The sequence below is a fragment of the Corvus cornix genome, chromosome 5 (genome assembly GCF_000738735.6).
Source record: "Corvus cornix cornix isolate S_Up_H32 chromosome 5, ASM73873v5, whole genome shotgun sequence".
In the NCBI taxonomy this organism is placed as follows: domain Eukaryota; kingdom Metazoa; phylum Chordata; class Aves; order Passeriformes; family Corvidae; genus Corvus; species Corvus cornix.
This window is the reverse complement of record NC_046335.1, coordinates 4800681-4827036: the sequence shown is the minus strand read 5'-3', so window position 1 is coordinate 4827036 and position 26356 is coordinate 4800681. Positions and strand designations below refer to the sequence as shown.

General features: G+C 50.9%; 1 protein-coding gene across 1 annotated transcript in view; it reads right to left on the bottom strand.

Annotated features, from left to right (window-relative positions):
* The window catches only part of DAAM1 (dishevelled associated activator of morphogenesis 1), a 90311-nt gene that overhangs the window by 12698 nt on the left and 51257 nt on the right, over nt 1-26356 (bottom strand). Inside the window, 15 exon segments of the mRNA XM_039552523.1 lie at nt 4785-4888; nt 6173-6202; nt 10346-10453; nt 10542-10753; nt 10756-10846; nt 11170-11357; nt 11690-11748; nt 12115-12253; nt 12378-12495; nt 12840-12906; nt 13320-13423; nt 13539-13649; nt 14086-14419; nt 16165-16259; nt 17506-17577. Of these exon segments, the coding sequence (XP_039408457.1) occupies nt 4785-4888; nt 6173-6202; nt 10346-10453; nt 10542-10753; nt 10756-10846; nt 11170-11357; nt 11690-11748; nt 12115-12253; nt 12378-12495; nt 12840-12906; nt 13320-13423; nt 13539-13649; nt 14086-14419; nt 16165-16259; nt 17506-17577 (1832 nt within the window).

Genomic DNA, 26356 nt, shown 5'->3' with positions numbered 1-26356 from the left:
GGCTCAGCACAGCACAGAGCAGCCCTGGCCCTGCTGCAAACAGAGGGGGTCAAGCCTCCCCAGCCAATTCCCTCTCCCCACACCGCAGCTGACATTCCCTGTTTCCCTGTTGTATAGTACTTTATGTAAGGATTGTAAGCAGTACATTAAATATCCAACTTTCAATGAAACTCTTGCCCATAGCAATGCTGCTCCTGCAGTTCCAGCACCCCCAAAGGCCATGGGGCCAGGGGGTCACGTTCCCACCGGCAGCATAGCCCAGCCCAGGCTCAGGCATGCAGCTCAGCACTGTCCCTGAACCCACTGCCACAACCCCTAAGGAAAATCTGGCCAATTTCCACTGCTGTTCTTGGATTTAAACATTGCCTCTCCCACTTCTCCCGACCACCTTCAGCTGAAATCTTCCTCTAGGAAGAAATGAGAAGGAAATCCAAAATTTGGACAAGTGGATGCTCAGCACCCCAGGAAACCCATTGGTTTGGTTTTCTTTGGAGGGGTGGGGATTCAATGCGCTTCGAAGTGTAAGAAGCTGGAAACCAGCCTCTCCTCCACTTTTTTCTTCCTCTACTTCACCTAACAGGAATTGAAGATGCAGCCTCAAATTGGAGATTTGCAAAACCACAGACCACTGTGTCACAGCAAGCACCACCAGGCTGGGCTTCCCTGGCAGGGATCTTTCTGCCAGCAGCCCACACCAAGCTGAGGCAACAGAGAGATGGAAAGACGCCCTCGGCACCTCCTGGGCTAGAGCAGCCATTAATTACAGTTTAATTTGACTGCAGCACTCCCAGGAACCGCTCCCTGCAAGGACTTTGATTGCAAAACCACACGTATTTTTCTTCTTCTTTGCATTGTGGTCTATAAAATAATCTAAATTAAATAAAGCAGAAGCCCAGAAACTCCTGCAACTCCGTTTACCAACATCCTCTCCCTTGCCCAGCGTGCAGTCGAGGTTAAAGCCATTGCAACAGATCCAGTTTTAAAAATGTAATTCCCTGTACTTGCATGCAGGGAAAAACCGCAGAGTTGAAAAGACCTGTTTGAGGAACCCCATGGCCCCAGTATCGGTGATCAGTGCTGCCAAGGGATGCTGAAACACTGGATGTGGCTCAAAGGAATGAGCTGAAACCAGAAACACACCCTACAGCAGGATGTGAGACCTTGGAAGTCAACCTGATCAGCAGATTCAAAAAGAAGATCGGGAGCTGACTTGATCACTCTGAGTAATTAAATAACAATTTTCATCCCCATGTCTCTTCAGGGAGCAGACTGAGACTGTGGAGCTGGCTTTTGGAAGCTGAAGCTAACACAGGAAGGGTGCTGGTCTCTGAGGCCAGGGTAGCAAGGGCTTGGTTTAGCTTGAAATCTTTTGCTCAAGACTGGAAGTGAAGGATCAGCTTTGTCGAGGCAGGTGGATCTTACAGACCTGGTACGTAAATCTTCATTCCTTATGAGCTCATGTTTCTCATCCTTGGAAAATGTCCCATCTGCTGCCACATCCTGGGGTCACCCTACCTGTCCCTAACAATGGCAGTGGCCAGGATGGGACATGATCCGAGGTGGGATATGAAACTCCTTTTACACCCAAGCAGAAACGGGAATGCTCAGACCACCAACACCGGTCTCCACCCTGATGAAAAGCAGACACTGGCTAGATCTGGACATTTGGGGATCCCTGGGAGGCAAAAATGCTCCTGGGAGAAGGGGGTGGGCAGGCAGCTACTCCTCATCCATAGCGAACACCTAAAGCACATTAAAGTACCATGACCATCTCCAGCAGGGTGGTGAAAGATGAGGGTGACTTTTTCAAGCCCTTGCTCCCTGAAAGCAAAGTCAACAATAAAAATGCATTTAAAAAGAAAGAGCTTGAAAAAAACCCCAAAACTTTTCTCAGGAATCATCACAACCCAGTGCCAAGAACAAGAGCCTGCCCCTGCATCAGCAGAGAGCAAGCGCGGGGCGCCAGAAGAAAACAGCTTCTCAGACAATTTGATGGGAAAGGGGCCAGTGAAAGCTAGAAGCTTATCTATAACCACAATAATTATCATTGTTGGCAGCAGCTGTCGAACGCGAGCCGTCTGAGAGGAACGGGGTCACAGGACTTGCTGTCACAGGGATTTAAAGGCAGCAGCCCGGCGATGTGAGGTGACAGCTCGGCAGCCCGAGAAGCGCGGGGCTGTTCTGCGGGGCTTTTGTCGAATCCCGCCGAGGATGTAATAAGTGTGAAGGGGAAAAACAAATTCCGCCGGGAAAGGGACGCGCCCTCCTGAAAAGCCACATTCATTTGAGAGAAGAAATGCCTCACATCGCCTCGCCGGGAGAGAGGAATCAAACGAGCCATTCACTGCCAGCACAGGCGGAAAATGATGGAGCGAGGGGTGGATTTGCATCTGGCAGAATGCAGGACTAAAAATACACACCCATGCACAGGGAGCAAAAGCAAGGATGTGGTGGGTTCACAGAGGAAGACACGATAAGGCACTGACATCAGCAAAGCGTTCTCCAAAAACACAGAAGAAAAAAACACGTGTTAAAAATATTCTTGTGCTGCATTACAAGCTGGAGGAAAATCCAGTGATCTCACTGTGCAGTAATTTCTCCCAAAGCAAGGGAAACAGGCAAAAAACCGAATCTACAGAGAGAGATAAAGTATCTCACTGGCCGTAATCTTTCCACGCTGTAAGCCAGACAATGCCTGGTGAGCTCACAAACGTCTGGGCTAAATCAGGGGCCAAGCCTGCAGGTCCTTTCGCATGTGAAAGTCTGCTCAGCCCCGTGGTGGCTGTGCGAGTGAGGTGGGAGAGCATCAGCTCAGCTGCCAGACCAGTGCCTTTGGAACACTGGGACCAAGGACCCACTGCTCTGCTGAGCTTTGGGATGGGTAGCCAAGGCGGGCAGAGGGTGAAAGGGTTTGCCCAGTGATACATGGAGACTGCTGGAGATGCAGGAGCTGGACCTGAGACCACTAAAAGGATGCTTGGGCTTTATCCCTAGATAAAATCCGAAAGGATGCTTGGGGAGAGAAGCCCAATTGTGGTCCTGGGAGTACCATGGGATGAACTTCCAAAGCAGCATCTGGGGCAAGTCACTGCAACCTCAAAGCCACTCGTCCCTGCATGAGGACAGGCCTGGGAAAAGACATATGAGAGGCCTGAGGACCACCTTGCAGGGCAAGTCTGATCCTGCTTCTCCCCTAGGAAATGACCCACAGGGAAAGGCAGGCAAGCAGCAACATCCATCCTGCCCTTTTTGTGGGATTAGTTACTGGCAATTCATTTCCAGCCATTGCTTTCTTGGAAGAGAAAGGTTTGCTGGTGAGATGAAATTGAAACGTTTACTCAGTAAGACGTGCAAGATGCCTTTGAAGTTGAGTGCTTGGGTCTCTCCCCTTCCCACTGAAGGATCTATTTGTGTGCTTAACTTCCAAATATACACTTAGACCTCTGGCTGAATCACACCTAAACCCACTCAACGCTCAGCCTACATATGCCGGGAGCAGCCCAGCCATTGCCCCAAATCCCATCGTTTTACTTGCTAATAGCTGCCTGCCACAGACATATTCATTTGCCTGCTGCTTTAAACTCTGCTTTCATCATCATCCTTCTTTATTTGGACTGCTAGGAAGCATGAAAAACCCCAGAAGCAGCCCGGAGCAGAGCCAGCATAAACAGGGCAGATTTACCCCCAAATGCTGTGGCACTCATTGCTCTCACTGCCCACGGTCTGCCAACCGCCTCTGGGAGAAGCACCAGGGGCAGAGTTACCCACCCAGAGGGGTTTTTTTGCAGACATCAGCCTCTCCAAGCTTTCTAGGGAAGGAAATCAGCTGGGCTGCCCAGACAAGGCACCATCTACCCTGAAGAATCAGACGGAATCCACAGTCTGGGAAAACACCAAATTCAGGTACTGCGGCTGCAAACCCAACCTGCCAGTGATGCTGCTCCATCCTGGCCAGTCCTGGGTGGCACAGAAGTTTCTGTGCCTCCAGACAGACAGTAGAGTGAATATTTTTAAATTTTACTTCTGTTGGAACTTTTTTTTTTTTTTTTTGCTGGGTGAGTCAGAAACAAGTGGCATTTTCTGCTGCTATTTGGGTGTTTTTTCCCAAGTAGCTACACTGATGGCTCATCCTTTCAGACCACTGCAACCTGGTTTGCTTTTCTCAGGATTCAGTCTTATTGGTGTAGTTCATCTTGCCAAAAAAAAAAAGCCCTTTTTATCCTTTCGGCAGCAATCTGGAGATCAGATTAAATTGCTGGTAGCAGTGCTGAGCCTGCCTGGTGAGGGGTGTGAGGGAGGCTGTCAGACCAGCAGGGCAGCTGTAAGAGAGGGACATTCCCTTCCTGAAATTCAGATGTGGGCAGCAAGGTCCTGGCCGAACTACTGCTGCTCTCTGCACCCTGCTGATACCCAGCACTTCCCTAGCCCAGAGAGAGACCCTCTTCAACCACCAGCAAAGAGCAAACAAAACCCAGAAGATAAGAAAGATAAGAGGTGAAATCAACCCCCCTTCCACCTCCTGTGAAGGTTCACTGGATATCCCAGCCCCTCGGGGGCTTTCCAGGGACACCACGTACCCAGTTAATGGCATTGCCCCCGCTTCAGGTCACCCCACCAGGAGGATGTAAGGCTATAGCTGGGTTCAGGTGTCACTGGCTCTCCTGCTGCACTGGTTCCTGTCATCAACCCCCTGCTCCAGGGATGAGGAGCACACTCAGGGCAGCCCAGGGCAGGGTATAGAGCATCGCCCCCAGTCCCAGAGAGCAACAAGGCATTAACCATACCTGGAGAGGAGGATATTGCAATTCTGAGCTCTCCGGCCGTCTATGACAGAAAGCTCCTTGACTTTGTGCCGGGAACTCAAAGTGTCATCGATGGCATCTTCCTTCTACGAGAAAACAGTAAGAAGAAAATCCTGGAGAAGAGCCATGGAGCAGCAAGGACATTTAGTACTCTCAGCACACAGCAGCGTGATACACAGCGGGCCCCCATTAATCAGGAGCGTCACCACGGGTGAAGCCCCTTGCCTGTAACCCAAACACAGTAAGTCATTTCATAAACCAGAGCTGGCTCTGAAGCCACTGGTTAGAAATGTAAATATTTTCTCAGACAGGGAAGATTTAAAAATCTGCAAACACACGGGCGCTGCTGAATAAATAAAGGTGGGCTTTCTCAGCATACATACTTCATTAAATCCTCGCATGGAATATTTCATTACGGGCTGCTGCACACACTCAGCATCGCTCTTGTTCCTCACCCCTGCTCCAAACATCTGTAATTACCCTTCATGCATCAGTCCCCCCAAGCCAGCTAACCAATCCAGGCTATCAGACTTGCAAAAACAACCGTCAGCTTTTTCACTGAAATTCTCTCAAAATAAGGGATTTGAAAGCAGGAATTGGTGGGGCATAAGCACCTATATGTCCTAAGCAGCTTAAATCCATTGCCTTCCAATGAGTAGCAATACTGTGGTTGTGAATGGGCAGATCTACATAACAGCAGTTTTGCAGGGCTGCCCAAGGAGTTCATGTTGCCCCAGGTTTTAATTTACCATATTGCATACTTTAGTAAGGTTAATAAATTAAAAGCTGGCTATTTAATCCTTCTGGAAGGAACACAATCTAGAGCTGCAAGGTCCTGAACGTTACAGATCCACACTAAACGTCCATGAGCGTAGGAGACCTGGCACTGCAAGGGCTGAGACTGAGCACTGAAATTACCATTTTTTATGCATTTTCTTTTTTGAATGAAGAAGACCCACAGATATGAGAAGTGGGAAGAGAGGCAGGTGATGGAAAGTGAGCCTCAAGTCACCACCAGCTGCCTCTTGCTGTGCCTTGCCTGCTCTAACCAAGCAGAGAGCTTCAACTCGTGAGTTTATTTCCATCTTTTGAAAACAAAAAATGCTGCAGGGGCTCCTCTGTGCTCAGCTCTATCTAATAATCCAGCTCCTGGACTCAGAAATTGGCTTTGACCTCAGACCAGACAGCAGAGAGGGCAGAGAGGCTCCCCAGCATCAACTTTCAAGCTGCTCCTTCTGGTGATCTTTGCACCTCCCTGATTCAATCCCATTTGATTAACCCCCCTCAGAAGCACCCACGTGCCCCTGTGTCCCTGTCCCCAGCCCCATGCTCACCCTGCCCAGGCCACACTCCTGCAGGTGCTCACTTACCTGTCTGGAGCTACCATTCACAAAGAAGTCCTACAGCCATAGCAGAAGCATGGAAAAAGGCAGTAAAAACACATGCAGTTCAGTGATCTTGGCAAAACCAGAGGGAGTCGAAGCACAGAGAAGGGAAACATGCAGTATGGGGGGCTTGGGGGTGCCAGTGCCAAAATAGGGGGGATGCAGGTGAAAATGTGGATTACAGGATGTGCAGAAGGGGAGAGCTGATGGAAGAGGTGGCTCCGTGAATGGATCAGGCCAAGGTACATTGTGCACAGAGGTGAGGAGGCGACACAGGATGAGGTGGGAGGATGGTGGCCAAGCCCTGCCACTGGCCCAAAGGCACAGCACTGCTCAGCCTGCTGTGCCAGGAGGAAAATTGCTGGTTCTTGCACATCTGAGGGACTGAAATGCCAATGCGACTGCCAGGAAAAACAGGGCTTTCAAGTGGAAGCAACGAGAGGCTCATCCTGGAGCAAATCTGGATGCAGCAAAGCTTTACCATTTGCCATGGCAACACACTTCCCTCGAGTTCTCACTCTCCTCCTCCCTGCTTCTCCCAGCTCAGCAGCCTGGCCAAATGCCACCCTAATGCCCCACCAGCACCATGCTCCTCCCAAGACCCCGTTGTCCTGCTGGGCTCCCCCCAACAGACTGGAAGCAGCTGCAGTAAAGCTGGCACCACACACGTGTGCACACACACACGGGGATTTTCCTTCCTCATTCCCTCGGCTGAGCTGTGCTGATCAAGAGTCTTGTTGCTAGAAGGCTCTGGTTCAGTTAAGGCTAAGGATCAGGGTTTCATTAATCAACCTCTTTCCAGCAGTCTCCTTTGTGGGACAGGCTCAAAGCATACCCACAAGCTGCAACTGGTATCTTTGCTTTTGTTTAACTGGTCCCTAATTAGGAGGTCTTCCTTCCATTTCAACCCTCAGACCCACCCCACAATGCTCAGACTTGCCCCAGGATGCTGGAGAGGAGAAGGACGTGGTGGCTTTCTTTGCAGTGCCCTGCTCTAGGAGAGGGAGGGCTCCTCATGCATTAAGGTAGAGAAAGGGTTCACTAGAAAAAGCTTCCCTCTCTGCCTCAAACCAGCCTCATCCCTGACCCTTTCCCTCACAGGAACCGTGATCCAGCCTCTGCTGCAGGATGGTCTAAGGAGGAGCAGCTTTAAATGTGCTCTCAGCATTCCCACAAACAATTCCCAGCCCTGCTGTCCCTGGCCCCTGTGCAGGTCACTCTCCCTTGCATGGAGGAGCTGGAGGCTTTACTTCCTTCATCCTTTTTTGGGAGATGAATTCTTTCCCAGCTCACTGCTAAGCCCCTGGTTCAACAACACGTATTTTTTCCACTTGGCCCTGACTCTTTTACATCACTCACCGCTGCAGGACCTGCCAGGACTGCCCTGGCTGTGTCACTGCTACTTATCAACATCACTCCCAGCCTCTACCCCCCTGAAGACTCTCAAGACATCCCTGGCAGAGGCACAAACCCCTGTGTAGTTTAAGCCCTGATGGCCCTGGACTCGCCTTTCTCCATCATTACATGCATACCCTTACACAGCTCCCACCAGTCCTCAAGCCACAGCCAAAAACTCAGCAGCTCCTGTTGGCTTTTCTGTAAATAACTGGTATTCTGTACAGCTGCAGGGCTGAGACCTTCTCTTGGGGACAGGGACGTCTGCAGAGCCTCAGCAGGGAGGATACAGGCTCTCCTAACAGCTTCACCAATTGTGAGGCAGGGATGCTCCCAGGCTGAGCCCCAGGAAGCCCAGAGGGTTCCTGTCCTCCCTGCATGGAAAGGGCCTTTCCCAAAAGCTGCAAAGCTCACTTAATAGCCTGCATTTACATCCCAGCCTGTGATGTGGGAAAAACATTTAAAGAGATGCTTAAACTTAAGTACATCGTTAAGCCTCGGGTCTGTGCAGCACTCAGGGATTCCCAGGCACTCTGGCAACAAAACCAGACAAATCCCAGCAAAGGCAGCCCCACAACAGCCACCTGGGGAGGGTCAGAGAGCTCTGTGCACTGCACACACCTCTGCCTGCTTTCCCCAAGCCCTGCTGGGGCGCTGGCCACAGGGGTGGCACCGCTTGACCATGCGTTTTCAGAGCCCTGGTTTGTTTGGGGGCATGGGCAGACAGGCAGCCCCTGACACCCCATGTCCTGTGGATATTGTGACTCAGGACAAGTGAGAGGCATGATCTCTGAGCAAGTGGCTCAAGGCTAGGAACAGGGAGGAGAAAACCCTGCTCCTCCCCTGCTTCTTCGTGACAGGAACCAAGTTTTGCTAGAGCTTAGAAATGCTGTGAGTTATTAAATCATTATTAGTTCACTGTGCCTCAGGGACAGGCTGTTCACTCCCCCTGCCCCCCACCATGCACAGTGCCCCGTGGTTTGCATGGGTTACAGAACCACAGAATGGCTTGGGCTGAAGGGACTTTAAAGACCATCTAGTCCAACCCCCCTGCCATGGGCAGGGAACGTTCTACCAGACCAGGCTGCTCCGAGCCCCATCCAGCCTGGAACATTTCACTTTATCTCATGGAGCACATCTAACCCCACATGCTGGTGTGTGCACTGCTGCTGGCTGCAGAGCCATGCATCCCCTCTCCATCCTGGGACTAAGGCTGGGAGCACTCTGGGGACTTCAAGGTAGATAACCACATCCCTCAGGTCCAGGGAGATGTGTCCCATGGCTCCACTCACACAAAATGAAGCCTAGGTGAACCACAAGGAACTTGTGCATCATGTCCCCAAGGGCAGCTCCAGCCCCAGCAGCACCTCACAGCTGGGACTTTGCCTTGTCTTTCCCATCTGCCTTCCAGACGCTCTTGCAGCATCTTCTGCCAGTCCCACCCCAGACCCTGCCTCCTACATTCAGCTCCCACCTGAGGATGGTCCTCATCCCATCTGGGGTGTAAGCCCGTGTCACGGCTCTCCTTGTGCCACCTCCCTGTTCCTCCTGGCGCCAAACCTAACCATCCACTTCACCCAGCAGGACCTCAGCCAAGCCAAATTATTTTTAAATTCCTGCTTGGCAATAATCCGCATCACACCAGGTGACTCATGGGCTCGGGCAGGCAAGCCTGAGGGCAAACCATCCTGCCCACACTCAGGTTTCTATTCTTGCTTCTCTTCCATTTCCATCCCTTGTCCTCAGACATGCCCGCCAGTAAGCATGAGTCAAGCTCCAAAAATCCCAGGGGAAAGAGACATTGCTGTGGTCACCTATTTCCAAAACACTGGAGCAGCACGTACTTCTGGTGGGTTACTCTTGATATCTGCCCTGCTCTAATTCACCCTGATCTTTCTCTCAATTAGCCTCTGGAAGAGATTAAACTCTCACGCTGCCTAATGAGCTTATGGGTCTGGTCCACTCCTTCCCGGCACCATTCCTCTGACTGAGCCTGGCACGAAGGAGACAAGCTGTTCTCCCAGGAACACAGCCAGGTCTTCAGCAGGTGAACATCCTTTTTCAGCCTTTCTCCTTGCTCCTTCTCAAAAAACTCATTGCTTTTGCCCATTTTTATCCTGCCTGGGGTAAAATAAGTGTCTAATTTTCTTCGTGTGCTTTGATGACTTCTGAACTGGGGCTATATTGCTTGAGCAGGAGATTAAAAAGCGGAGACTTTTGCCTGCAATGACATTATTTTGGTTTGGGATTTTTGTTCAAAGCTCACATTTTGCTCTTGGCTCACTACAAAAATAAAAGAAGAGACCCACCCATGGTAGATGTGGGCAAAACTTAGTCCTTCCTGGCCAGAAAGGGATAGAAATTTTCCACCCAATACAGACACATGAAGCAGTTGCTGTTAAGAGCAATCCAAAAATATTGCCCAACTGTGGCCACATCTGGGGGTTATTTTCATAACATTCCCTGTCTCTTGGTTTTTTTTGTGTGTGTGTTTTTTTGGTGATCCATCTTCATGGTACACATGGGCAGGTGTGTGGGCAGGGGTGGAACCAGGCACAGTGAGCCATGAATGGCTGCCTCAACACAAAGGCTCTGGCATGTGCATGAGAGGATAAAGCAGATGAAGTCGATGTGGCAAACACAGCTTTGGTATGAAATAATGATGGGAGATGTGTTTTGGGACCACACGTGAAACCACGTGATCCCATAATGGTGGCACCTTGCCCAGGTCCCCAGGTGTGCCCACCTTGGGCCAGCTGTTACCTGCTGTCTTTGGTAGGCGGAGAATGTCCTTTCCAGGTCTTCGAGGTCCAGGATTTTGAACACTTTTGTGTCATCTATCTTGGTCCACACAGTGCCTGCCAGCTTGTTCTGCAAGATAGTGGGAGCACTGCAGGTTGGGGGTCTCCTGCCCTTACAGCACCTCTAGTCTCACTGCCCAAATTATTGCCCAGCTTACCTCTGGAAGCTTGGACCAGTTGAAAGACTTGAGGGCATTCGTCGGCTGAGGGATGCTCTTCTTCTTGAAGGTCATGCCCAGAGGTGCTCCAAGGGGAGGCACCATTCCACCCAGGGGTGGGGGGCCAGGGGGAGGTGGGGGACCACCTGGAGGAGGTGGTGGGGGAGGCGGTGGCGGACATACCCCTGGGAGCGGTGGGGGTGGTGGAGGGGAAGAAGAGATCCGGGAGTTGGAGAAGGTGAAGGGCCACCAGGTGCTCCTGGTGGCATGGGAGGTCCTCCAGGGCTGGCAGCACAGATCGCCCTCTGGGAGAGAAAGAAGAATGGGGACTGGTCATATGGAGTTGGGGGACACCACCTAAGAAACATCCCCATGCTCACTTTTAATTTTCTTAGTTAAAATTTAGGAAACAAAGGGAGCATGCAAAAGTGTCAGCATTCCTGACTGAGGTTCAATGCAAGTGAAAAGACAAAATCATCCCATCAAAAGGGTCAGACATCTTGGTGGCTCCCCCAACAAGCCTCTTTCTCACCCCTCCCCATGCAGCTCAGCCTCCTGAAATCACCCCACAGCATTTGCAGGGGGTTTGGGACCAGGCCCACACCAGGGAGCAGGTTCGAGGTCTCACCCTGCTCATCTCGTGGAGCTGTGCTGTGAGATCTGCCACTTGCTGCTTGACCTGCTTGTGCTCGCTGGACTCCTTCTCCAGCTTCTCCTTCATCTTGTTCAGCGTCTGCATCATCTCCTCCTTCTCCTGGGCCTTGGCATCACACTCCCGCTCCTTCTTCTCCAGCTTCTGCTGAAGCTCTGTGTGCTCTGAAACAGCCCCAGGAGACCACTTTTGGGTGACAAGCACTCCTTTTTGCCAACGGCAGCCCGTGGTGGGGCTAAACCCAACGCTGCCCTGCAGAGAAACTGCAGCTGACAAAAGGGAGCCTGTGCTGTGCTGTAATACCCCATTTGGAGCCTCTCCATGAAAGAAGCAGTATTTGCTTTGCCCACTTCCCATGTCAGCCCCATGGCATGATACTATCTCAGCCCCTCAATAAAGGCTGCAGATGCATGTATAAATAAATACATAAATACATGTGTATGTTAACTTTTAAGCCAAGGTTAAAGTTGACACTGTGTATTTCTCCATGACTCACCTTTTCTCATTTTCTCTGCTTGCTCTTTCCACTGTTTCACTTCATTTTCATTGACTAACCTAAAAGGAAAAGGGATGTAGCACGTGAGACAATCCTACTACAGCAAATAAGAGACCATCACCAGCAAGAAACGTGACTGAGCAAGTGGGATTTAAGGTTCCCAAACTGGTACACCTAACAGCTCTGCTGTGTCTCCCTCCAGCAGGGTTACGTAAAATTTATCAGGGAACATGCAAAAACTCCTAAATCTCAAGTATTGTCTGCAAGTGCTGTCTAATGGAAAGGACGGGCTTAATTTATAAGGTGGGGTGAGTGAGTCCTGGCAAGTCAACAGCTCCAGGGATGCTGGCTTGTGTCCAGCTGAGGACAAGGAACATCACTGTGTGACAGCGACAAGTAAGGAACAGTCACACTTGAGCGCTTACATTCGTACAACATTTTTAATGTTGAAGTTTTCCAGGGGAGTGGCGTCGGGGTCCTGCCCTTTGTCACTCTGGATGACGATCTGCTGCACGATCCTGTCGAGCAGCAGCCAGTACTGGACAGTGTTACCGCTTCTTTTATCTGCAGGGAAGGAAGGGGAGAGACTGACGTGAGCAAAGGGGAGGTTGTGACGCCCCTGGGCAGGAGAGCTGGGCTGCCAAGCCTCCAGCAAGCCATGGGTTTCCTGGTCTCTCCTGGGACTCACAAGGCATCTGGAGACAGTGATGCAGGATGGACATAAAGTGCGGGTATGCCTCGCTGTGCGTCAGCCTCTTCCTCGTCAGCTCAAACATCTGAGTTGCACTTTTGGTGTCGATGTGGACCTGTGGACAGGAGCCAGGCAAGGTCAGGCCACTGCACCCACAATAGCATCTCCTGTTCCCCGAGTCTCAGCTTCAGACCCTACGAGTCACCCCTACCCCAAAACTGATGGACAGATCAGCCCCACTGCCCTGCGAGGGGCAAAGAGAGCTGCTGGGCAGCCAGAGGACAAAAGGGCTAAAGGAGGCTCTAGGACAGATGTTGCAAAAGAGCAGGGCAACAGGAAAGATTTCCAACATCTACATTTTATCCAGAATACCACTCTTTGTCCCAGGGCACACAGGTGTTTTTAAAACTAACTGTGACATTGAGTGCCAGTGTCTGCATCAGGGGCATTCGTACTCACCAGCTCGAATCTTTTGGCAAACTCCAGCTCATCTTCATTTCTAAGCATTTCAAAGAAATCTAAGTGCCTGAGGAAAGAAAGGAAAAAAAATACTGTCAAAAGCAGATACAAATGTGACAATTAATAAATTATAGACACCTGATCTGTCAGCAGCCCAGAGACTGGCAGGGCTTGAAACACCAGCTGAACCTTCAGCCTCGACCTCCTAGTCATTACAGCATGTCCAAGGAGCCTTTTGGGATGAGAAGAGGTGGATGAGGGCTGACAGCATCCCCGGACCCCTGATGGCACATCGTTCCCAGCTCAACCCTACATCAGAATGCAGCAAAACCACGCTGGAATATTTTGTTCCGTCTCTGGAGACAGCAGGGAATTTCTGTAAGAGGTGTGACTCTAGAGCCATGTGCTTTCCCCAAAGGCCAAAACCAGAAGCAAGGGCACCAAACAAAAATCCCAAGTGGGCTGGGAGTCACTACTCACCGATCAAGGGTTGAATTTTCATGTTGTCTTAACTTATCAATGACTGGCTGGATCCCGAGCATGAGGAACTCGTATCTCAGATGGAGTCTGAAATCCAGGCTTTCCTGCAAGGGACAGTTGTGGGCTCAGCACAAGATGCACATCCTCAGAAAGTTCACTGAAATAAGAGCACCCCAATCACACCCCAAGGCCTCCCTCTCCCAGAGCCCCGGCGCTCACCACGCCTGCCCCCTGACTCAGGACGGCATTGATGAAGGACATGATGGCTGTCTTGAGGCTCACTTCATCTCGGTACCGGCCCGTGCTCTTGTCCAAGTCGTTGATCAGCGTCTGCCAAACACACGGTGTCAGTTAAAGCCCCGTGACAGCCCCAGTGCTGCAAAAACAGCCAGGGAACACACGCAGGAACAACTCCTCACGATGCTCCCATAGCTGGTGATGCACCATCAGCTGCTGGCCACCCCAGCACCCACTTGGGCTAACATCAGCCCATCCAGGTATGCTGCAGCCTTGCAGAGCTGTGATCCCAGTGACCCTGCACAAGCAAGCTGGTTTTTTTTTGGTTGGTGTTGCCTTGAGTAACTGTTTCCTCCCTCTTCGCTTGGCTGCAGATCTCATCAGACACGGTTCTGGGCTAATTCCGGATTTCTGGACTCGCAAGCAGCCATAACAAAACATTTGCAAGCAGCCATTTAGATATTCAGGGGGAGAAAGGGACAGGAATGCTGAATTTCAGGGGCTGAGGGGTGAGTGGAGACACACCCACCTGAAAACGAGTCCTTTCGCTGGCGTATTTCTGGTAGTGCAGCATCGCCTCCAGTACCTTTTTGTGGCCCCCGGGAACCAGGCACACGGCGCCCATGATTTCCAGCACTGCCACCTTTGTCTTAATGTTCTCCGTGCTCAGACTCTGAGCGATTACGTTAATGCTCTCCAGGTGGGCCAGGACGTGGGCCCGGCCCAGGGAGTTGTTCATTAGTGCTTTTATACATCCAATGAGCGAGGTATGTATTCGAGACTCTGCTGTCTCATAGTCCATGCTTTTCAGAAAGTTGAGGATACACGATAAGCCATCCAGGTCGATGAACCGGGTCACAAACCTGCCAGGAAGAGGGGTTTTAACTTCAAAACAAAAGGCTAAAGGACTGTCTTACCCACAAACAGGCCTAACTTGTTTGTTGATGTAAACCCAGAACCTTCTTATATACTTTTTATTGGACACCAGGAAGCCTGAAGAACTCCTGGGCTCAGACACGGGGATGGGGTTATAAAAATCAATTTAACTGGTGCCTGATAGCATAAGCAACTAGGAATCATCTGCACAAGGTTGTCCAGAGTGAGGATATTTGGAAGAGGACCAGGTAATCCAGCCATCAACACAAGTCCCGGGATGGAGATCGGAAGTTTGCAGTCACACTGCAAAAAATACAACCCTGAGTCTTAAATCCCACTCACCCAAGACCAGTTTTGGACTGGAAGAAGATCCCAGACCCTTAAGTCACCTCCTCATCAGCTGCAGACACCTCAATGTCAGCCTTTCTGCCTTCTGTTACCTCTCCTGCCTCACCATCCACACTCTTCTCCTCCTTTAGGCACATCTCCCCAATTTTAAGGGATTTTTAATTTTTATGATGACTTACAATGCCACTGAGCAGAAAGCAGACAGCAAACACACGGCAGCGCCCCAGGCAGATTCACCAGAGCAGGCAGACAAAACACTGCACACTGCTGAGGCATTTTAGGGCCCCCCTGCCCAGTGTCATCCAGGCTGGGTGTCCTCTGGTTTGGCAAAAGGCACGGGCTCGGAAAGCAAACGAGCCAAGAACATCCCAGCACTGGGATAATTTTAATTTGAAACAAGCCATGCTGATGGGCAGCAACAAAAGGGCTAATTGCAGGCTTGGGGAAAACTGCTTTGTCTGCTTCAAAGCCTGCTCTTCTTCCAGCCAAAGTCAATAGCAAAGTTAAGTGTTCACCTCCCTGGGGGCAAAAATAGGTCCAACAGGTAAAATTTTCTACAGAGCCTGCTGCATCCCTCCAAAAGCACTCAAACCCCAGTTTTCAAGGACTTTGCAACGTTTCATGGATGGCCACCAGCCACAAGGTCCAGGTGTCACAGGAATCAGGTGCTCATCCTCGACCCTGTGAATTTCTTACCAAGTACCATCACCACAGGTGGAAGAGGGAAAAGTATTTGCAAGCAATAGTAAATTTGTTTCTTCCATAACCAAAACAGGTCAGGTATTTCCTACTGGAAGATGTTCCCATCAGAAGATGTCAACCTGAGGCATCTCAGCGTGTGCACGCAGACTCCAGAGAAAACTAAATTAGGAAAAGCTACACATTCAGAAAGAAGTCCCAGCCTTCCTTTATGCTCCCCATCAAAAGTTCTTTTCATTTCATAAAAGCCTGAAGATTCATGTGACTTTATTCCCTTATAAAGTGCAAGAGGAGCTGAAGTTAAAACAAAGGGCCTGGCTGACCAATAAAAATTGTCGTTTTCTTGGGAAAAAAAATCAATCTGTAAGGAATTCTTACCTTCTGTTCCAGTAAGAACAAAGGAAAATTTGGAAAAAATAAAGAAGCTGCCTGATTTGTCTAGACAGGAAAGTCCTGGTGGCTCTTGGTCACTAAAAGGACCAAGAAAAAGGAACAAAATGACAAAATGGGACACAAAAGAAGCAGTTGGTGAAACAAAAAAAAAGCAATTTGTGCCTCAGAGTCCTGGCCTTCCTCACCCTGTACAGCTCCCATTTACATTTCTATTTAACCCCCTGCTCTGCCAGAGAACTCAAATCCAAAGCCACAACCACAGCAATAAAGCCAGGAAAGGGAAGGGAATTGCCTCATTGGTTTTGTCCGCAGTGCAGTCTTCAAACTTTCGATTGTTTTATTTCTCTCCTCCTCATCTTCTTTTTCCAAGGCAATCAGTGATTTTCTCTGTGAAAGGAGGAAGGCAGAAGTCAGAAGATTTCCCTGCAAAACGTGTGCCCAAGGAGTGTCAGTGCCCACCGCGCCAAGCCATGGGGATCCTAAATCCATCCTGGAAGTCTGGAATCCTTACAGCAATCACAGGACTTGGTAAACAGAGCAGTGAGGAAAACCTCTCTGTGGTCTGCAAGGAGACAGCCTGGACTGGGGACAGGGGGATGAGGCCACTGTCTCCAAGCCCCCACACGACTCCTGCTCTGCTCTGCACTGGTGTGGCCTCACCTTGAGTCCTGGGGGCAGTTTTGGGGCACCACAATATAAAAAAGACATCCAAAAAAGACATTGAGCTATTGGAGAGCATCCAGAGTAGGCCATGGGGATGGTGAACAGCTAAGCCTGTCATTCCCAAGTCTCCCAGTGCAAGCCACCAGTGTGCATCTGGGTTGGGGACAGTGGCTGTGTGCACAGGATGCATCTCCCACACTGTGCTTTGCTCTCCAGCTGGGGCTGGGATTTGACTCCTGCACCAGGGCAGGAGGGCTGCCTGCTCCCTGGGCATGCATGGGGTACAGCTACAGCTAAAGCAACCCCCAAGTGGTTCCTGCACCACCCGACAGCGCTGGGCCCCCAGAGGTGTCAGGGTGAGCTCTGCCAGCACCAGCTGAGGCTAATCCAAAGCAGAGAGAAAGGGTCCAGCAGACATGAGGAGCTGTGCTGACCCCAGCATTTAACCCAGCTCCTCTTCAGCAGCACGTCAGGGAGATCAAAGCCACCCTCCAGGCATCTGGCAGGCTTTGATCACAAGCTCTGCTCAGGCTCAGGGCTCTGCCTGGCTGGCAGCCCATGGCCAGCACTGGGTGTTCCTGCACTCCCAGAGGGAAGCAGCACACTCCCTCCTGGCTCACAGCCCCTGCTCATCCCTCTGCCCCATCCCTGCAAGTGTTCAACGCCAGGCTGGATGGGGCTTGGAGCAACCTGGTCTGGTGGAAGGTGTCCCTGCCCACAGCAGGGGGGTGGAACTGCATGTTCTTTAAGGTCGCTTCCAACCCAAATGCCATCCATGGTTCTGTGATGGTATGAAATGCCCCAGATCCCGTAGGGACATCTCCACTTTGCACCTGTTGGTCTAACAGATGAGACTGCCTCTGTTAACACCTGCCACCCTCTCAGGCACAACAACGCTGACAGACTGTCCCCACTGTGCTGCTGCCCCACACGGGGTTCACAGGCACCAGAGCACTGGGGGAATACTCACAGCAGCCATTGAATTCAGCTGATCGATGTAGAACTCTGGCCAGCTGGTGGCTCCTTTATTTTCTTCCTGGTCCTGAAGGGGATAAGAAAGAGAAACAAAACCAGAAGATTAGTAGAAATAGTATTAACATCCCCTGCCCTTCATGACCAACTGCTTCTGAAGTGCCTCTGAGCTCTTGCATTACTTTATATTAATCGAAGTGTGACTTTCTACATTCTGAGCTCACCCCTGAAAGCTCCAGCTATGGGAACATTACCTGTTTTACTGAGCTGCCATACTTTAAATACAATTACACCACCTGCCTGTGACCAAACGCTGCCCCACTGATACCGCATCAGTCTTGTGATTACCAGCTTCCAAGAAACCACACTGAAATTTTACATCCAAATCTCTCTTGTTTCAGTGTCCTTGAAGCTTTGGCTGCACAGCCTTGAATATGCTTGGGGAGGAAAATGTTTACAAGCAATGAAGAGTGTTTAAATGTGACATGATCTAGGCTGCACTCCTGGAGCAGAACCATGACTTATCAACGTATCAACATCCTAAGAGAGACTCCAGGCATAACAGACAATTCCTCTGGGGACTTCATAAGTCACTAGAAGGGAACATGCATCTGGCAATGTTGCCTCTTAAAGGATGTCACCCCTGGGCCCATGATCTATGACACTGAATGATGCAGAGCCTTGTTTGGCCATACTGGTCTACGATGCCCTGCATCTGTTGGGGCCCATGAGGGGTTTTCAGGTTCTACCTTGTTCTTGTAGGACATGATTGAAGGACCTCTGAGCCCAGCTCAGATAACTAATGCTGCACATTCCCAGGGGCTGCATGGAGTAAGTAGGCAGAATTTGAGGGAATACTTAATAATTAACCTTTTCCCCCACTTTATTTTCCTAAAAAACATATACATCAAAAGAAGAAGAGGATTTCACAGCAGAAATGCCACACAGGTCTAGGCTAGAGTCAACAAATACTGTACAAATCCCAGACACTTTCCATCAGTAACCATCTTCTGATCACAGCCTGACTTGATGCACAGTTCTGCCCCTTCCCTAGCTTTAAGAGATGCTTGTAAACCTCATCTTACACCACAAACACCAACGATGGTGGGAGCTGGACAACCTCCTCTCTGCCCCCACATCTGTGCATGCAGACAACTGCAGCTGATTTCAGCGAGCCCAAGGAGCAGAGTCCCAAATATTTACCGTGGCTCAAGAGGCAAATGTGGGAAACATTTGTGCATCCAAACTGCCCAAGCTGCAGCGCGCCAAGACGAGGACACGCGGAGTCAAGGACAGGTAATTTGGATGAGATTCAGTTCACCCCTGGGCAGCACAGCCTGTGCCTGCAGACCTGACCCTTCCTTTCGCTGTGCCTGGCTCCAGGGTAGGGACAAAACAAGTCTGAGAGCAACAAGAGGCCTGGAAACCTCTGCCCTTCGCTTTAACACTCCTCCTGACCCCACAACCCCTCAGAGGTGCCAAGCAGCTGGGCTGAGGCTCAGGCCACCTGTCTGCTCAGAGTCAATTCTGTCTGACATGGCCACTGAGTCTTTCAGGTCCTCAGCTGGGCCCTGTGCACCTGAGCCAACCCCCTCCTCCAAGCTGCCTCATGCCCTGCCAGGAGAAGGCTCAGCACAAAGCTTGTGGGCATTCTGATTTTCCCAGCTTTCCTGCCCCACTTCAGAGTCCGGCATGCAAATGTACTCCAGGGGACAGCGGAGCTGGGACACTCATGGGTGCCTTGAACATGGGTGGCCCTGTCACCTCCTGGAGGAATCAGTGAAGGTCTTCCCCACCACCCCTCTTATAAGGACCATCTCTTTCCCACCAGTGGTCCCAACAGAGACACCAGCTGAGAAGGGGTGGCAAGGTCCCCACCACAACACAGCACCAAGAGGTGTCCAGATGCGCCCAGCCAGGAGACCTGGGCAGGGAGTGAGATCCGTGCTGAGGAATGGGGAGGGAAGGCAGCAGGGCTGGGTCATCCCACATCCCAGGACCTTCCCATGTTCTGTGAACACCTGTGAGGCAGGCAGGGATCTGGACCTGCTGCTCGTTTAGGGTTGAAAAGAAGCGGTGGAGCAAATAAAGGTCTCTGGGGGGCCAAGGGGAGGCTGAACAACAAAATTGGCTAAACTGCTCATTTATAATTAACGCGCTGCATTATAAATATTTCCCTTTGCTGGGCTCCCTCGGGCTCTTGCATTTCCTCTCTGAAACCCCCAATTTAGAAAGCACTCTCAATTAAGTGCAGCAGAACCTCATTAATTCCGATGAGCAGCTGGGCAGGCTCGTCAGAAAGCAGCAAAGGGGGACTGCACAATAAAGCAGGCAAAGATCAGGGCACGGGCTTCCCTCAGCTCGCTGCAGGATGTTGCTCAGTGGTAATTACTGGGGCTAATGGTCTACAGCACACTGATAAGTGTCCTTTGGTGTATTCCTGGTGGTAAAGAAATCTCCTGACAAAACGACAGCCCGGAGGGAAGTGAGTCACAAGGCTCTGCTCAGTGCCAGGAGGAGGGAGTAACCTCTCTGGCATCAGGGTTTGAAAGGGTGAATGTGTAAGATGTTTTCCCAGCACCCACAGTGGGTTTTGGGGATGTGGGTTTTGCAGCCCGCCTTCAGGACCCAGACACAGAGCTGAGTACCTCCAACGTGAGCATCTCCAGGATGCTCCACTGCATCACTGAACATCTCCCAGTTTCTAATTCTCTGGGCTGAGTCTTTGTTGTGTGTGCTCTCAAGCAGCACAGAAGTGAGGGCTGATCTGAACCCTGCTGGAGCCCAGACTGAGCTGCTCTGTTAGAGACACACTGATGGCTTTAATTGCACGCTGCAGGGAAGAGGTCCTTTCTCTTCTACAACATTTGCATCAACATCCCTCACTGTCCTCCAGGTCCTGATGTGCCACCACGCACATGCTCTGCTGCAAAACTTAGGACATGCCAAAGTTGCACAGCCAAGGGCAAACCTTGCTCCATCCCCTGCTTTGCTCCACCTGCTCTCCCCACCTACTTCTTCTTTCCAGGGACCTGGCAAAAACACAAATCCCATCAGCTACGGCTGTGGTGTCACCATGTCACCCTCTCCTGTCACAGGCTCTGCTGTCCCTTCACCCTAAGTTCTGTGCATGGGGCTGATGGATGCTGCCACTCCACTGTTTTGTTCCACGGTGGCAGGGGCAGGGGGTGCTGATGTGAACCCAATGAACAAGCTCCATCCCCTCCTCAGCACCGCAGGGAAAGCAGTGCCCGCTCAAGATGCCTCATTAACAGGAGCTTTTCCAATCTGCCAGCTCCAGCCATCCCTTTGCTCTTCCCAGGGAGATTTCACGCTCCCCAGCCCTGTCATGTCTTGGTTACAAGGCTGACACTTCCACGGCCTTCGTGCCTCCCCCTCGGAGTGTCAGCAGCTCCCACAGCCAGACTTCCTTCTCTTCCAAATGACCACTGGACAGAGGAAGTGGGGCCTCAGCCAGTGATGGCTCAAAGCAATTTCAAGGCTGGCCTCAACCTATTTGCGCCTGGAAGATGCATCTCCTGCCGCTCTGACCCGTAGGAATGCAGCTGCTGGGAGGGAGCACTGCAACCTCACAGCATGTCCCCATGGTGGTGGGGAGAAAGACACCTGTGATGTGCCTCAGGGCTTTGTCACACCTGCTTTGCTTCCTAAAAAAGCTTCTGGCAACATCTTTGAGATCCTCAGTCTGCAGGTGATGTCACATCTGATCCAGCAGCCTGCTTCCCTACGCTCACAGCCCATGGTGGTGCTTTGGGATAACTGGATCTGGAGCTGCTTTGGGATAATTGATGGTGGCTGGCTGAGTTCCCCATTCATCTGATGTCCAACACACCAAGCTACATCCTATGAGGTTGGAAGGAAAGGCCTGGCTCACAGCAGCCAGCTCCACGAAAGCCCTAGAGAGCCCTTCAGTGACAACATCCATGGCTTTTCTCCAAGGTAACACGTGATAGGACTAAAGGAAATGGCCTCAGGTTGTGCCAGGGGAGGCTTAGGTCGGATATTTTGAAAAAATTATTCACTGAAAATGTGGTGAGGAACTACCCAGGGAAGTGGTGGAATCACCATCCCTAAAGAGTCCAAAAAGGTGTTGATGTGGCACTTGGGGCCATGGTTTAAGGGTGAATATGGCAGTACTGGGTTAATGGCTGGATTCAATGATCTTAGAGGTCTTTCCAACCTTAACAATTCTATGATTTTGATGGTTCACCTCCCTCTTGGCACTACCTGCAAGGTTAGTCTGCCCCAGGAGAACTTTGCTCCGGGGAAGTCACAGCAAGGGGCTAAAAAAACCCTCTTCAGTTGGTACCTGCTGCAAAAATAGAAACACCCCCTTCATTTTTACACATTGTCCTGACACAACTTTTATTTTGCACAGTGTTCCCCGCCCCTCCTTGCTGCTCCATAACAGCAGAGCAAGGGAAAGCTCGCAGCAGCTGGCAGCCCATTGCATTTGGGCAATCCCTCCCTCCCTGACTGCTCTGGATGATCCACCTGGATGCTGTTTGCAAGGTCAGAGAGGAAGCAGACTCTGGCATGGATGGGTTTTAAAGCCAAGGGGTCTGCAGCCTGCATGAGATGTTTAAATCCAGCCCAGCTCCACCAGCATGGCCCAGCCTTTGCCAGGTGTGTGCTGGGCAAGGTTTGGACTCACCACAGCCCTCCAGGGCTCCCTCATTCCTCCAGGTATCCCTGGAACAGCACCTAAATCATTCAACTAAAGCTGCTTCCCCAGGGAGCCATGCTGCAAAGGGCTGGAATTTCATCAGACTCTCCCCAAGCTGGGATCTCAGGGTCTGAACCAGCCCAGCCCAGCCCGCTCTGGTTTTCCATATGCTAACACTTCCTATACCCTCTCTCCACAAATACACATATGCCCTCGTACGCTTTTCCCAGGGTTTAAAAATTATGCTCCCCATAAGCAAATATAGCATGACCAGATGCCTTTCATAGTCAGCTGGTTCATTGTTTGAAAAGCTTCGCTTTAAAATCCAAAAAGATTGCTAACAGATGCATTTTTTGGCTGGAGAGCGAGAAAAACCTTGCTTAAACAAAAGTGTGTTGTGATTGGAACTAAAAAGGGAATTACCTTGAAAGATAAAAACTATAAACATTTCCCAGTGAAAAACACCCCCAGCCATGCAAACAGCCAGTTTCTCTCGGTCAGCCTGAGCAAATGACACCTGAGATGGTATTTCAACTGCTGCTGCAATAACAGCAGGTATATCTGGATGCTCAGAGGCCATGAAATCCTTCTCATCCATCCCAGGTGACCCTGGAGCATGGCAAAACGCCAAGCTATTTTATCCTCCCCTCCCCTGCATGCCATCTTTGTCAGCTTGTGCTCTTAGTTCTGCTACTGCAGCAAAAATATGGGGAACTGACATTTTTTAAATGAAGGGAATGGAACACAAGCCCCACAAAGGAGCTGCAGGACTGAGCAGGACAAGTGGAAGTGTGAGCTGGAAGGCGAAGCTCTCTGGAGGGAGTGGGTGGAAGGCGCAGTTGGAGGGGAAAGAGGCTGTCTGGCTGGGAAATAGAGGATTATTGGAGAGACATCACTCATTTCCCTATTTATCACACATTTCCCCATCCTCCCCTGAAAAACCACCACTGTGGCCTTTTCCTAATGCGAAGGGATCCTGGCTTTTTATCTGACCCTGAGGAAATTTTAGATACAAGCTTTGCTTCACACTGCTCAGAGTGATGCACCCAGGGTTAGTGATGCCACTGGGTTTTCAACACAAGCTTACAGAGCTCAGCATCACTTGGCATCCCTGTGGGCCATTTTTCCTACACTCCAGCTTCAGAACTGCTCAGCTGGACCCAAAGGGAGAGGAGAGGGGCAGAGCCAGACCCTGCGTTCACGCGAGCTGGTTTTCACTACCCATCCCTCCCACCTGGTTATTTATTCTGAGCATCTGCCCGAACACCCTGTACCCACCCATATTTTTGAGGCTCATAAAAACCACCCTTTGAGCTGCTTTAACAGCTTGACATGACACACACGGGCTGTCAGGAGCCAAATCTCCTGCGGTTAGAAAGGTCCTGCAGACTAAGCACGAAGGGTTAATCATTAACTCCCTCTGGAGCGTGGCCTCTGGAAAAAGGCCATCCTGAGTCACCCTCTTCCACAGAGGCAAACCCACAGCCAAAGAAACAGCAAATCTGGAAACCCTCCTGCTTCCTCCCCGTGCTTCCGAGCAATATCCTCTCCTGGAGAGCGGGGCCAGCAGGGAGCGAAATATTTTGGGATGAGGTATGAAACGAGTCATCGTCCAGAAATACCACTTCTAAAAGCAGATTTCACCCCGCTGTTAATGCATCTCCACCTTTGCATTTCCCTGCTTTATCCCAGCCGTAGAGGGGCTGATGACTTCAAAGAAGGTCTCTCCAATAATCTTTAAATCTCTCTCCTGCCCCGAGCACTGCATGGGTGCTGCATTTAGTGCAGGCTTCAGTTCCTGCTCAGGCTGCTGCTGATGGAACTCGCCAGCCCCACCACGAGATGCTTTTTGTCTCTCTGCCCCCTGAGCGACACAGGGTGATGCAGGTGGAGTGGGACCACAAGGAATTCATGCAGTGCAACCCCCTGGGCCCAGCAGAGTCAACACTGGGATCAAACCTGCTGTCTCCATGGATGGAGAATCAAGGAGGACAAAGCCTCCACCCTGCCAAGCCAGTCCTGTGGGCTGGGATAAAACCAGCTGCTAGCAGGGCAGAGAAACCAGGATACAGGGCTGCAGGCCATGGGGAAATATTCCAGGGAAAGAAACATGCCTGGGGAATAGCTGGATTTCCCCTATTTCCTCTCAACAGGCGCTGCCAAGGCCAGGTGCTGTCAGGTCTCTCTCCAGGACAACCCAGCAAAACATGTCTCAGTTTTGGCTCCCTTTTACGAAATCTTGCCCATCATGGGAATATATAAAACATGCGACATCTGGGATGCGCTCTGGGGAGCTGAGTGTGGTGGATGACACCGACAGCACAGGAGGAGCGCCAGCCAAAACTGGCAGCAGAGGAAAGAGCAAAAACTGCTCAGGCGACAATTTTGGATTGGTGGTAAGTCAGGCAGCTGCCTGAGACTGATGCCCACCTTTGCCAGCCCCCTGGGACCCACCAGGTGAAACGTTACAAGCATCTCAAGCAAAAACTTGTCATTAAACACAGGGTTTGGGGACATCCTGCACTTCCCGAATCGCCGCCACTCAGAGTGCAGCCAAGGCACTGAGGTAGGACCACTGTCCTATCCCCAGCTCTGCTGCCCTGTCCCAAAAGCAGACACTGCTCTCAGCTGGAGAAGTCCAGCACCTCTCCTCGATGCCAGGCTACCATGTAGGTGATCTGGCCTCATGAGAACATGGGAGCACAAGTAAGATTTGCTACGAGCTGCCAGGATATCCACCGGTCTTTCTGCTGCTCACCAGTCATCACCACACAGGGCAGGACAGCCTAGAGCCTGCTGGGCACAGAGACATGTTCTCCAGCCCATGTAATTCCTGACTTCCTCCGTGGCTGGAGCCTTCATTGATATGGTCTCACTCATTTTTAATTTAAAAACAGGAGAAAATAATTTGTCTCCACCAGCACATCTCCATCAGAGCAAGCAGTGGCACCTATGTTCTGCAGCTCACTGTGATGGTATCACAAGTAGGGAAGGAGTGACTGGGAACAGCCAGAGGAATGAGGACCAGAGGAGACCAGCAGCTAGGATCCAGCCTCGGATGGATGCCTGCTCCCAAAACCTCTAAGGATGCCACAGGCACTTCTGTGGCTCCTTCCTTCAACACCCCCAGTGAGCAAGGAGTTTCACAGCACAGCCTTTAAAAAAAACATGAGAGCAAGGAGGTTCTGGAAAGGAAAAGAGCCACCATCAGCTCCATCTAAACCCTTCCTCTGGAGATTAGATAGCACGTAATCTCCACTCACAATAATAATTACACGGCTTTGCTTGATTTAACTCTCCCATTATCCAGACACACCAGGACAAGGCTCTGCTTTATCCACCAGGCAGTGACAGGCGAGCATCCCCTGCCCATTCTCTTGTTGATCCAGACCAGCGCCTGTAATTTGTTAACATCCCTTCTCCCCTCCGATTTAAATCTCGGGCATGGCAGGCCTCTGTCTAACAATAATACAGGGATTTCAGAGGTATTTATGAGAGGCTTAAAACTTAATCCTACATGAGCAAGGTAAGCCTGCTCTTGGCCTAAAATACGGATGGAAAATCTGGTGCCCTTGCTACAGCAGGAGAAAAGAGGCATCAAACAAGAGCGAGTGCCCTTCAAGTGGGGCCAGTGACTGCCACCCCCTGCAGCCAGGTGAGGGGCACAGTGGCAAATTTGGGAGCAGAATTACAGAACCCTAGAATAGTTTGGGTTGGCAGGGACCTTAAAGACCAACTGGTTCCAATGCCCCTGCTGTCAGCAGGGCACCTTCCACCAGACCAGGTTGCTCCAAGCCCCATCCAACCTGACCTTGAACACTTCCAGGTATGGGGGCATCCACAGCTTCTTCGGGCAATCTGTGCCAGTGTTTCAACATCCTCATTGTAAACACATTCTTCCTTTATCTAACCTAAATAATCTTCCAGTTTAAAATCATTATTACCCCTTGTCCTACTGCAGCAGCTCCTTTATAAAGTCTGTCCTCGTGTATTTTATAAGCCTCCTTTAGGTACTGGGTGGGGATCTAAGGAGATGGGGAGCAGCCCCTTGCCCCTGCAAGGCCAACCTCAGTGCCCACAGAGTTCCACGTGGCCCTGATGTGCTGGCAGGGATGAGAATGGGACTGGGGACACCCATGAGGGTTGTGGGGACACCCCCTAC